At 37.6% G+C, this 13,257-nt stretch overlaps 1 protein-coding gene across 2 annotated transcripts in view; it reads left to right on the forward strand.

Annotated features, from left to right (window-relative positions):
• The window catches only part of ncanb (neurocan b), a 125,139-nt gene extending 112,757 nt beyond the window's left edge, over nt 1-12,382 (forward strand). For both annotated transcript variants that reach the window (XM_017477320.3, XM_017477319.3), the window contains exons 12-15: nt 1,952-2,034; nt 2,533-2,677; nt 8,014-8,196; nt 8,395-12,382. In XM_017477320.3, coding sequence (XP_017332809.1) covers nt 1,952-2,034; nt 2,533-2,677; nt 8,014-8,196; nt 8,395-8,513 — 530 coding nt within the window. In that variant the 3' untranslated portion in view covers nt 8,514-12,382. The remainder of the gene's footprint in view (nt 1-1,951; nt 2,035-2,532; nt 2,678-8,013; nt 8,197-8,394) is intronic.
• Nucleotides 12,383-13,257: the final 875 nt, after the last annotated feature.

The following is a 13,257-nucleotide window of genomic DNA, read 5'->3' on the forward strand; positions in this document are numbered from 1 at the left end:
GGTGTTTTTATCAGTGGAACTGAATGTTCCAGGTCAATACACAGGCTACTAACTACGTCTGGTTGCATTACAATCAAACATGTTGGTTAATGGGAAGATGAGTGTCTTTGAAAAAAACACACATCTTTTTTTATTAACTAATCACTACATGGCACAGACGAATTAAAGCCCGTTGACTGAGAGCGTTATCTATATATTCTGCTTCACAGCAACTCCGGAATGGAAACAAGAATGAAAAAATGTCAAACGTTTATTGTTCCATACTGTATATGTAGGCGAATGTGGAGTTAATATTTAAATACTTAGAAATTCTGTTTTGATAGTGGGCCTACATGTAAAGCATCAAAGGGAGACAATGACAAAGAAAATGAACATGCGGATTTGAGATGAGAATTGCAAATGGTGTTGGTATCATTAAAGCATTTATACTGCTGACTATTGTGTAAATAAATTAGTTTTAATAGAGTAATGTTATTTTTAATACATTCGGGTGGATGTCTATGGAGTTTATGTGCTTATAAAAAAAAACCTCTTAGACAAATGGGAGCATGATTTTATAGCACGTCTTGCAGCTGGTGTGGATATAAATGCCGGTTAAAATAGACATTTGTGCATGACTAAAAGCTTTCTGTGGGAACTGACTTTTATTCAAATTTGTTCTTTCATATGTAATAATATTCTTACAATGTACAGTCCTGCCATCAATGTAGTGGGATACATAGAATATACTATTACAATAATTTGCATGCAATACCAAGCTAGTATATATTTAATGACATTGTAGAGACACTTGCTGTTCACCACTGTTTTGAACACATTGCCTTCACATAGAGAAACAGCAAATTTACCCCAAAAAGCCCATCATTTTCTTGCTAATTTAGACTTGGCCAGTTCCCAGCTCTATCATATGACAGCTACCACTCAAGGACAGTGAGGGCTATCACATGCTTCTTCCAAGATGTGTGAAACCAGCCAAACTCTTCCACATATCTGAACTCACAGATGCCCATGATTGGCTAGTGTTGCTCTAACTGATAGGGAGAGAGAGTATGCCATTCCTCCCACCTAGACAACATGGCCAATTTTGCTCTCTTGGACTTCCAGCCACAGCTGGCTGTAGCATTTTTTGGGGATTTCTTGTTGATAGGGCAAAAGCTTTTCAGTTGCACCACTGCGGAGCCAAAAAGGTGTGTTTAATCATCTTGAAAACACTAGTCTCTACTCCTTCAATTAAAGAAGCTCAGCCATTAGGGAGATTAATGGTCCCTATAATGATGTTCATCTCAAACACTAGGATTGAAATTTTATTCTCCCTTCTCCAAAATGCTTTTTCGCTTTATGGGGTCTGGGTCAACTTGCATATGGTATGTTACACAATTATATTTTTGACAGAGAGTGTCTGTGTGTTAGGAGCAGACATTAGTGCATGCTTTAAACCTGAATGATGTCTGAGAGTGGAAATATTTGGTAGGGGAGTAAAAAGTCACTGCTGGATACTGGTTGTGAAGCTGAACCTGGTTTGTGAGTAATCATGGAGTATGACTTAAAATGGTGTGTTTTTGACTCTTGAGTTCACAGCAACCCCTTCTCATTGGGAGATTACAAATTGAATCCTGATAAGTCCAAGAGGATATACTTTGGCCCTGCTTGCTGGGTGGGAAGGATAGCATTCCTCTTACTTGCTGATCAGAGTGATGCTAGCCATTCTCACATGTAATAGCTCCTCCAAGTGTGTTTAACTGCCCAATGAAACTGCATTACAGTTTAAAATTGTGTTGGAGGAAGCAACCCCTCACCCTCCCAGAGTCAACCAATAGGAGAGACTCAGCTAGGGTGGGAAGTGTTTATGACTAATTTGGGAGAAAACTGGGCTTTAAAAAGTTTTAGATCTGCGATTGAATACCAAATGAAAAATCTGGTTTTGGTTGACTTTTTGATCTGTTATTATCAGGTATGAGCCACGAAAACACTTGGATTGGTCTGAATGACAGAACCGTGGAGGAGGATTTCCACTGGACTGATAACATGGATCTGGTGAGGCGAGGCCATATGCTCACTTGTCTGCCAGTAGATGTTTCCATCTAATTTGTTTGATTGACATATTCCTTTGTCAGTTTTTTTTTTTGTTCAGTTGCTTTTTTTGATGAGTAGTCTGCTGACTGCAAGAAGCAAGACAGCTTGAGTGCAGAATCCTTTTAAAAGAAAGCAGAAGGTTGGGTCAAGGCATGAGGCAGCTGCAATGTTTAATCAAAAACTGCCTATGGTGGGATTTTTCTGTTCTTATGCAATTTAGGGATTTTTTAAATAGCACAGCTCTCAGTCAGTGCATGCTCTGAGACAAATTACACCTCAAAACATTTCACTCTCCAAACTTTGTAATGCCAGAAAACTTGCTTATATCCAAGACCTCAAATCAAATTTGCTGTATCTGGAAACGAATTTGTAATATGCTTAATATGTGGCAGGGTATGTTAAATGGCTAGCAAAGTCAAGGGATTATGTTTGTGTCTGAAATATCCCTGCCTTCTGCAGCAATATGAGAACTGGAGGGAGAACCAGCCTGATAATTTCTTTGCGGGAGGAGAGGACTGCGTGGTGATGATCGCCCATGAGAATGGCAAATGGAACGACGTGCCCTGCAACTACAAGCTGCCCTACATCTGCAAGAAAGGCACAGGTGTGTGAGAGAGAAGGGAAGAGAGAATCGAAAGAAGTGTGCTCAGCATTCTGTTTGCTCATGGGTGTTTTTTTTTATTTACGAATTTCTGTATTCCATACGTTAATACATATTGGCATAAGCCTTCAAGGCACTTTTGAACACTTGCAGCAAAGGTGTCAACTTATAGTAACGCTAAGTACATACATATTTTTGGAGTCCTGTCTCATCTTATCATATATCATATCCTAAATCACTCTCAATCACTCATCTGCCCCTTGGAGTGTAACCTCAGCTTTGTACTCATCCTTCTGCTGTGCCTCTTGAAGCAGCGAAAGTGTGATAGAGGTTTTGTCAGGAGTACCTTTTTTAAAAGCTTCATTATAACATGAAGTAGTTTGTGGTCCTTCTGTAATACCACTGGTGGTTCAGTTCACTCCTTTGTGTGCCAATTATACTAATTTTGTCTGAAGATTTGCATATGGAGCAGACAGAGCTTACAGAATAGCCAGGTTTGGCGGCCTGGCTGGAATGTGATTGGTTACTCTGGTTGCTTACAACATTTTTTTTTTTTTTTTTTTAAATGGCACTCTTGCACCACTACACTCGTACTGGCTCACTTTTTCCTGAGGACTAAATCTTAGTGCAGGGATAGACAAATTAAAGATTTATTTGCTAGTCCACTGGGCAAGTGAAAGCTCCAATGTGCTGTTCAGTCCCATGGTATGTATGTTTGCCCAATTACGTAGGTACAAAAGCGATGACTATGGAAAATAATTGAGTGCTTGAGTACCTGGGATGGGCGACTTCATGTACTGTAGCCAAAGTCTTAATCTTGTGTAGTGAGTATCTTTGTGCCCTCAAAATAAAAAGGCAGAAAGCCTTTAGCTAGCATTTCAGCTGTGAGCTGTGGTATTCTCTTGATGCACATTGACATTATTTGAGTCAGGCTAGTGACTCGATGAAATATTTAAAAATGTGAGGTTTCGTGCTGTACTGTACTGTATATTTCTCAGTTGTATCACTGTTCAAGCTTATTGCTCAGTCTTTTCACTGTTCAAGCTTATTAATATGGAAAAAGTAAAAGTAGTCCATACCAACAGCCAGATCACATCATGCATAGTGCACCAGGTGGCTGGATTTGGAGAAGATTAGCATGTACCACAGGGGCAAGGTGCTTTATGCCATTGAGAAATATATGAACCAAAAGGAGTATGTTATATGTAAACAAACATTTCATGCTGAAATTAAAGGTTTTCTTTTTGGAAAGTAGAGATTTTCTGGTGGTTGGGTGAATGAAGTAAAAAAACAAACAAACTGGTGGCCGTTATATCAAAAACCCATTGAACCTGCAAGTCTACAGGGCAAATGTGAATGGAAAACTGATCTACTCACCATTAAAGGGTATTTGAAATGGAGTTTCTAGATAGAGTTGATGTTTGTTCATGTCTGCATAACTTTAAAATGAATATGGATAAACAGGTCCGTGGATGAATGATTTAGGTAGTGTGTAATTTTATAAATCATTCTTTGGAACTTTTGAGATTGTGAACAAAAATCCACATTTAGGATTAACTCCAGATGTTTCATTCTCTACTCTAAATTCCTGTTTAAAATAAATCACACGTCTTCTATCTGGAGACATTGGTGGTTTTCTTATCAAGGTTGGCGGTCCAGTAGAAGAAGTTGAGTGAAAATTCCCATTTCAATCACAGTGCAAAAAGAACTAATCAAGAAATGGACTCCTCACTGTGATTAGCACATCCCAGCATGCATCAGTGCAGGTCATCAGCAGTGATTAGAAGCCAAGGCTGATTGATGTGGTGAAAGAATGAGAAATGACTCAGTGACTTCAGCATAACGTTCAACATAATGTATGAAGATTTCAGTTTTATGCCATATTTCTAAATCTATGCACCATTATGCACCATTATGCACATACACATGTACTTCTATAATTACATAATGCAGCATGTTCACATGAAAAATTCCAGTATTTCATTGTAACTAAATACAATTCAAAATACCTATACCTGTAGAGTGCACATTATTAAATTATTATTTTTTTGAACTCTGTACAGCTGACACCTTGACAGTTGAAAATGGATTTTTATGGTATATGGTAATTATCTCATATCCTTATTCTTAAACATTATTATTATTATTATTATTATTATTATTATTATTATTATTATACCAATACAGCCTGTAATGCTGCTTTACTAGTTTTAACCATGGAAATATATTACTAGTTGTACCTCGATAAACTGCAAAAAAAATTCTATACTGAACAAAATATAACTTAACAAGTGAATTTCTTATTATGAGATTATTATAAATAAAGTATAAGATTATTCTGTGGGTTTTAGAGGCTTTTACATATTTCAAGATTTAAAATTGTATTATGCTTTTGGGAGATAATTTTGCTTCTGTCTAAAAATAAAAGCTTAAAGTTAGCTGCCAATAGAATAAAACTATTTCAAGCTTGAAATTTGTGGGGAAATGGTTTATTGGTTTATTGTATTCAGCTATGTTCAATATAATTTCACTTATAAAGATGTCATTTTTTTTGCAGAGTAGACTCTCTTAAAAAGACAGATGATGTTCATTGCATTGTATGTTCTTGTAAACCTTACAGAACACCCGTCTACAAGATTTTTAGTGAAGCTCTGTCTGCCCTTAGGCAGTACTAAACCCTGAGTCAGTAAAGCAATGTCCTACATGTGACTATAATATTAAATCACCTTCCAGCTTTTGACAGCACTATAAACGCAGTGGGAAACATCCTGAAGTGTTTTGCTTGGATCTACAGGCATTTGAAAAACATCACGCAGCGTTATTATGCAAAAATCTCCCTGGGGCTGCTGCAATAAATGAATTTTAACTGTGAAATTTCAGCTTTATTCAAGAGCAACAGTTGGAGAGTGGCACCATTCACCATCCAACACAATAAACTCTGTGTAAATGTGTTATTTGTCCAGCAATAATATCCCAGGTAGGGTGAGGAACTGAGTAATGTTTTTGCTAAATGGCAGAATCTGAAAAACTACCCTCTGTCTTCGTCTCATTGCCCTATCTTCAATGATATTGATTTGGTCTTTTGTATTTTGTGCAGCAGTAGGGCTTTTCTAGATGACATTTGGCTGCACGCCCCACAGAGGAGCAGAGCTCTTAGTGCAAGTGGAGGAGGCGGTGGAATCTTGAGAACATAGAGGAACTGCTGGATGATGCATGTCAACAGCGACTGGCATGAGACATCTCAGATCAATTTTTTGTCTTGTAGTATCTAATTAATCTGGAAGGGTAACAGATAACCTTTGGCATTGATTGTTGTTCTAGAGTTGTTGTTGTTGTTGTTGCTGACAACAACAAAGATCTCAGGGAACAGGTGACACATAACAGTCCAGATAGGTATAAATCCATAACTGTCATACATTTTACTACATTTTCTTGATTAATGTTTGAAAGATGTTTGGAGAAGATGCTTGAAGATTTGTCAAGAAATTGCCAGTTAATACATGTGTTCTGTCTGCAAATTAGTTCCCTGTGGTGCTTCTTTTCTCACCACAGCAGACTTGGGTCACTTTAATTTTGCATACTCAGTAATAGAGACACAGAGAGTAAGCAACAAGACTGCCATCTAAGGAAAGAGAAAAGAACTACAACAAGACCTCATCGATCTGGAATCTAAATGAACCTTTCTCATCATGTTGTTTCATATTTGATCAGGTCATCAGTATCAACCACTTAAAAAGACTCTTTCTGCAATCTTCCATCAAAGGGCAATGATTGTTGCCTACTTCTAAATATAGAATTATAGAATTCTAATAACAGTATTGTCATGTTTTACCTCTGCAACTTCCACAGTCTTTGAAAAACAGTGATCTGTTTTGTTCAGAAATATGGCATGTTATACTAGTAAAATGCATTTCTGAATCATGATGTCCTTAACCCAGGACCTGTCACTGGCTCCTGAACACCTTTCATCACCCTTATAAGTACATACATTTCCTATTAGTTTTACTTTCGTTACTGAATTAAATGCTTTAAGATGTGTAACTGAACAATAAGCTTGAGCATTATGGTTGATGTTTGGCATTGTTCAGTGGTACATCTTAAAGACATACTCCACCAACATTGACGTGTACTGTATATAATTACGTCTACTCTAAAAATATTTCTGCTTTTTTTACTGAGGTGACGCGTAAATAATGTCTTGTCAGTATTTGTCTGAAACCAAGTGGAAGTGCAATTACATTAATTTCCTGTTCTTTTCCTGCCCTGTCTATTTCCTATCCACCACAGTGACATTTCTACAATATTGAACAATTTCTACAAACAGCTGGTGTTCACAGAGAGTAAAGATGTGTTAATGATGTATGTAACATGTGGTAAGGGTATAGGGTAAAACCCTTTTGACATTTTCTTCTATATAAAATTCTGAACACTACATGTAGTTTGCATGCACCTCAATCAAATGTTAAAACATTTTAAAGCATTGTGGTTACCAGAGAAAATGAAAATGGAGAAAATTTAATTTAAAGATTCCATTCCAACTCCACTGAGAGATACAAACGCACAGATTGTCTAAGAGCACCGCTACCTTTTGATTTCATTTGCATTTAATTTAATATGCAGTACATGTACAAATTATAATTATCAAACAATTATACGTTTACGATGGGAAGTATGCAGTCACTTATCAGCATAATGAACATCGTCCATTACACTCTAAATTCACTATGACACGTAAATGGTCTGCACTTATATGGCGCTTTTATCCAAATCGCTTTACACTGTGTCTCATTCACCCATTCACACACACACTCACACACCCCAATGGTAGCAGAGCTGACATGCAAGGCGCTAACTTGCCATTGGGAGCAACTTGGGGTTCAGTGTCTTGCCCAAGGACACTTCGGTATGTGGAGTCATGTGGGCCAGGAATCGAAACAGCCAACCCTACGATTAGTGGACAACCCACTCTACCACCTGAGACACAGCCGCCCGTAGCTGTCCAGCAATTTGACCAAAGCTGTATAAGGAAGTCACATTTAGCTGGCAAGGTTTAAGACATCTAACAGTTTGACTGCATTTACCTACTGTGTTTGTTATACTGCCTTCTTACCCAAAATAGATTTTGCAGGCAGATAACAAAGGCAATGCTTGAAAGTAATCTAAATAAATACATTTTGGTAAAATATACATATGTTTCTCAAAATAGAGATGTCAAAGTATGTTATAGGCAGAAAACTCCAATTTTGCGTTAAAACCTGATTTTTTTATTTAGCCACGGTCACAGGTGATCGGTTTTCCCAGATAACCTAATACCATTGTTTTTTTCTCTGTCACTGCAGTGCTGTGTGGCCCCCCTCCCCTCGTGGACAACGCTTTCCTGATAGGCCGCAAGCGTTCACATTACGATATCCACTCAGTTGTGCGTTATCAGTGTGCAGATGGGTTTCTCCAGCGCCATATTCCCACCACCAAGTGCCGTGCCAGTGGTAAATGGGACCATCCCAAAATCCTCTGCACAAAGTGTAAGTGACTATGTCGGATTATACATAGGCTTAATTGATCATTTATCAAATGTGTGAGTGTGTGAGTAAACAAACTGAATACATGAACTGAATTTGGCCTTTAAAGAGCACTAAAGAAGAAGTGCTCCAGCAGTCCGGAGTAGTTTCTTTTGGGCGGCTCTGTGTTCATTTGCTTTCCCTTTCCATCTCTTTCTGCAGCTCGGAGGTCCCATCGCTACAGGCGCCATCATCACAAGTCTCATCATGAGCGCAGAAAGCACAAAAAGCATGGCTCAGGCGGTCATCGGGGTAGACAGGAGGGTCATGGTCATTTCTAACCAAATTCAAAACCCATGCTTCTGTGTCCTAATGAAGTTCTCCTTGTTCCTGCACTGTCTGAAACATACGGTTTCCTTCATCAGCCTCTATCCCTCAAACCTGTGATCAAAGGGTCGCTGTTAGACTCCACATAGACTATAATGACTACAATCTTTCTTTTGGTTTTTTTTTTGTTTTTGTTTTTGTTAACTTCACTCTGTTAATCTGTCCAGCATTTTACTGTACCTAAAATGAGCCTATTCAAGAGAGTTCATTCATACCCCTAGGGGTTGAAAACTCTTTTTGGTCATGTACTGTACTTTTACATAAGCAGGTATAAGAGGTGGCAGTTTGGTACAAAAGTGTGCTAAATTTCATTTTAAAATGCAGAATGCAAATCAACAGAAACCACGCTCATCTTTTACTATCATATATCTTTCATATATTGAGAACATTTCTTGATCTTTGTTAACTTTGGTTAGCAGTTTGTAAGGCATTATCTTAACTAAATAATAATTCTGAATAGGTTGTTGTGATTTCATTAAGAGGAGTAATGATTATTCTGATTTAGAAAGATTGCTTAGCGTTGTTTTGTCTTAGTGTTTAAAATCTTTTACCACAGCAGCAACACAGAGGAATCTTTTTTTTTCACTGTTTCTACTTCAGTGATCAGCAAATTAAATAAAAGGATAGGTGGGCCAGAAATCAGTCACATTAATTGCACTATTCAACATTTACATTTTTAACATGTACTGAGTAATTGCTAAATGGATATTAGCCAAAATCCGTTGATTAGCATGACGCCAGTAATCAAAAATCATTGCACAGTTGGCATATTATCTTTGGATAAACTAAGACCATGCAGAGCCTATTTTCCCCAAAGCATTTAAAAGGTAAGATCATCTTGACTGGTAGAGAGAGTGTTTTAATGCTCCACCATTGTGATGCTTTTGGGAAACTCAGGCCAGAATTACTCATGCGGTTGCACAATTTATTTGGAAATATATAAAGGGTTCTTTTCTCAATACTTTCATTTTATCTTAAAAGCAACAGGTCTCTTCAAACTGGTTGTATTGTGTAATGCCTTTCTTTATTGCATTTACAGTTTCTAGAATTCATCACACAATACTTAAGCATTTCCCAATGATTTTGCGTTGCATTCATGTTAAATTAGTGTTAGCCTAATTTTTTTTCTTATTAGCAGCCCTCTAGTGTTTGAGGTGAGACACTTCCAAGTTTGCAATTAGGCATTTTCAACTCTTTAATGTTTGGTGGATTTATATCATTTTAAGGGTAAACGTAGCAGTTGTTTTGATGCAGAAGGATTTTTCCCACTCATTGTTGGAGAATTGTTCGGTGACTATTTGTATGAAAGAGCGAAAATGTATAAAAGAGAAAGACAGACAGAGAGAGAGATAAAGCTATACGCTCTTAATTATACCCCATTTAAACCACAGACTTGTGGACATCCTTTGAGTAATGACCTGTACCTGTAATTACCTTCTCAAATTGATTTAAATAGTTCAGGAGTGAATGAAAAATGATAGACCACTACAACACTGTAGACACAGATGATCCCATTCCATACACAAACAGATACCAAAAGGGCTCCTGGAAATAATGTTCAGTTGTAGAGGTGCCTCACTTCCACTTTGAGCTACACATAAGGTCATGGGGTTAAAACTGTCTGGAGAGGCATGTAAGGAAAATAGCACCAGAGACTCAACATTTGTGTTTCCAATCGAAACTGTGCTCAGTGCTCACTGTGGTTTGGGTAACTTCTCTGCTCTTTTTTTAAGGACCAGGTGCGTGTCCTGTTTTCCAAAGAAGGCTGCAGCAGCTGACTGGAATAAGATCTGTACCAGCTCTCTGCCTTTCTCTCGTCCTCACCACAAAAATAAAGTGCCATGCTTTCATCCGCTCTCCCCTTTATGCCAACACTGTTTGTGCTTATCTCTCTCCCTCTGTCCTCCATCAATTACTCAAGAGAATACACTTCCCACTCTAGTCTTCATTGCTGCCTTTATTCAGCTTGTCAATGACAAGGACATGTGCAAGGTGATGGAAAAAGCATGCTTTTTTATTCCCAAGCATGCTTAATTAATATCGAAGTTATCTCCTTGTCGTCCATTTCTTAAATGATGGTGTGATGCACATTAAGAGTCACACCGTGACTTTTAGATATTAGTTCATGATTTGTTTAGAGAAAATATCAGACTTGCATTTGACTGGCTTCTGAAGCTGGCATTATTGATACTAGTAATCAACCACATACAGAAGGATTAGAATATAACTGCTCAAAAATGAGATTCTGGTAATATATACATTTGTCAGACTTTTTAAGTTACCTCTCTTTCATATAGTGTCATATAAATAGCTTAACCTCATTATACAACCGTAAAGGCGGGTCAGATGGATAACAGCAGGCCGAAGAATGACTTATAATTATGAAAATGAGTCTCTAAATGGAGGATGATCATAGCTGTTTGTTGGAGAGTGTTCTTCAAAGCTCTAAGAGTCAGCTGAGGCTTCCTGGGGCAACTCTTCTGACTAATTACTACAGAGCCGTTGAAATCCCGGAAGTTCTGGGGCAGCATCACAAACTAGTTAGGTTTCTGGATCATGGCCCCATTTAAGGAACATCTGTCTCCCATGAAATATGATATACCATGCATAAACAGACAACAGCTTTGTCAAAGCTCTTGGTTTAATATTTGCTATCGAAAAGTTCACATACAGATGTGCACACTTTGTAAGACGTACCTTTTTGTATTTATATTCTAGGTGTTTTAAAGGAGGGCAGGAGTGAGCTAGGGGAAAAGGAGTGACCTCTATTCTGTCTAGACTCCATGTTAGAGTTGCACATCTATCTTCTGCCAACTGTGCCACTTGGTATGAGCAGTGTGTGCAGCTTATCTCCTTCTCATTGCATTATCTTTGCCTAAAGGGGTTTCTGCTTATATGCTTTTATAAAGGGGGGAAGTAACGTAATGAGGAAGAGGAGTCAGACCTAATTGACACAGGTTGTTCCATATGTATGTCATTTTTGCATTTGTAATTTGTCCTACACTAAGCAGAAGAATCACAGGCAAGCTCTTTAACAGTATTATAACTGGCATATACACTATGTGATTTGTGATAGATCTCTCAGACTGCAAGCAGAGAGTCAAGACAGTGCAAGTTGACTAATCTCTATCCCACACAGAAGTGTAGAGGTGGTTAATCAAAGCACAGATCTAGATTTTGCTTTTAGTTATTGTACATATTTGACTTCAAGTCATTTGGTTCATTTTGTCAGTATCAGCTTTAGTCTCAAATGACTCTTTACATTAGCCTTTGTTCTCTTTGGAATCATGCAAAAAAAAAATTCCATTTTTTAACCCGCCTACAATTTTGTCTTGTACAACAATATAGTAAATTAGGTTTTAGAAGCTATTTTATGAAAAGTGAAGGTTTGGCTCAAGCGTGAGTTTAGCCGATACACCACACACCATTCTGATGACGTATAAATAATCTGCTGCACCATTCCTCACCTCTGTGATGTACATACTCTGTACCTTTCTACTTTTCATTTCCTGTCATTTCTGTTTTTTCTAAGTGAACTATTTCTATTGAACAAATTGGGGAAAATGTTAAAGTGGCCAGAGCAGAGAGAAAAATCTAACATCTTGATAGAGACATTATGGTTTCTATGGACTCATGTTCTCACAGGTTTCCTTTTGCAGTAGTGTTATTTCTCTGTTATAGCTACTGATGTTGAGTCAGGCTATGTGAATGTGCTCCATGTGTATTGATCAGTATTTATAGGTGTTCTTATGAATTCTAGTCCTGTCATTGTATTACCTTCTTTACCTGACAAGTGATCGATTAAAATCATTTGGCTGGATCAGTACAGCTCCTGCCTGTTGTTTTTGTTTCAATTCTATGCATATTTTAAAACGACACAATCTACCCAAGATTAATAGTGTTGATTTCACGTTAGGAGATCACGATTTTTCTCTAAAAACACTTTTTGGTAGATTAAGACGTCAGATTGTACTGTGACTATGTTTGGAACAAATACCCGGTCAAGTGTAATTATTCAGAGCTACAGGAATGAAACCGGCGGCGATTGACGTGTGCTCAGCTCTGCAGGTTTCAAGGTCACCTCCTCCATCCTCATTAAAGGTAGAAAACAAATAGTGGAGATGGGTTAACATTGATAGAAAGGAGATCGAAATGTTTCCCTCTACTGCATAAAAAAGCATTTTCAGATGTTTCTTCACAGAGGATTTTATGTATTGAAAGACATTAAACGAATAAGAAATGGCTTACTAACAGTTATACCACAGAGATGCTGCGTTCTCCATTCTGATTGGTCAGAAGGCGTTGATGCATTATTTCTTCAACAGCAGCTCTGACAATAGCTCCAGCTGCAAGACGAGTGACAGGTTTATATTAATGCACTTGTTCTAGTATGTTATTGTTTCTATAGTAAGAACTGGTGGAGTTTTCTATGAGATGTTTATTTAACATTTATTTAAGGAGTCGCCAGTGTCAGCACTGCATCACAGTCAGAGGTAAAGGTGTAACTTTAAGTTTACTGACATAGGAAACTCTTCAGGATGGAGGGTTTTGTGGTTTCTCAGTAACAAGTTTTATCTGATTACATTCAAAAGAGATTAAAAAGAATTTGTTGAGGAAACGACTTCATATTTGACGTTAAATGTAATTATATAAATGGATTAAAAGCATGATGTTCTTTAATGAATAAAAAAATTGTGA

The sequence above is a fragment of the Ictalurus punctatus genome, chromosome 10 (genome assembly GCF_001660625.3).
Source record: "Ictalurus punctatus breed USDA103 chromosome 10, Coco_2.0, whole genome shotgun sequence".
In the NCBI taxonomy this organism is placed as follows: domain Eukaryota; kingdom Metazoa; phylum Chordata; class Actinopteri; order Siluriformes; family Ictaluridae; genus Ictalurus; species Ictalurus punctatus.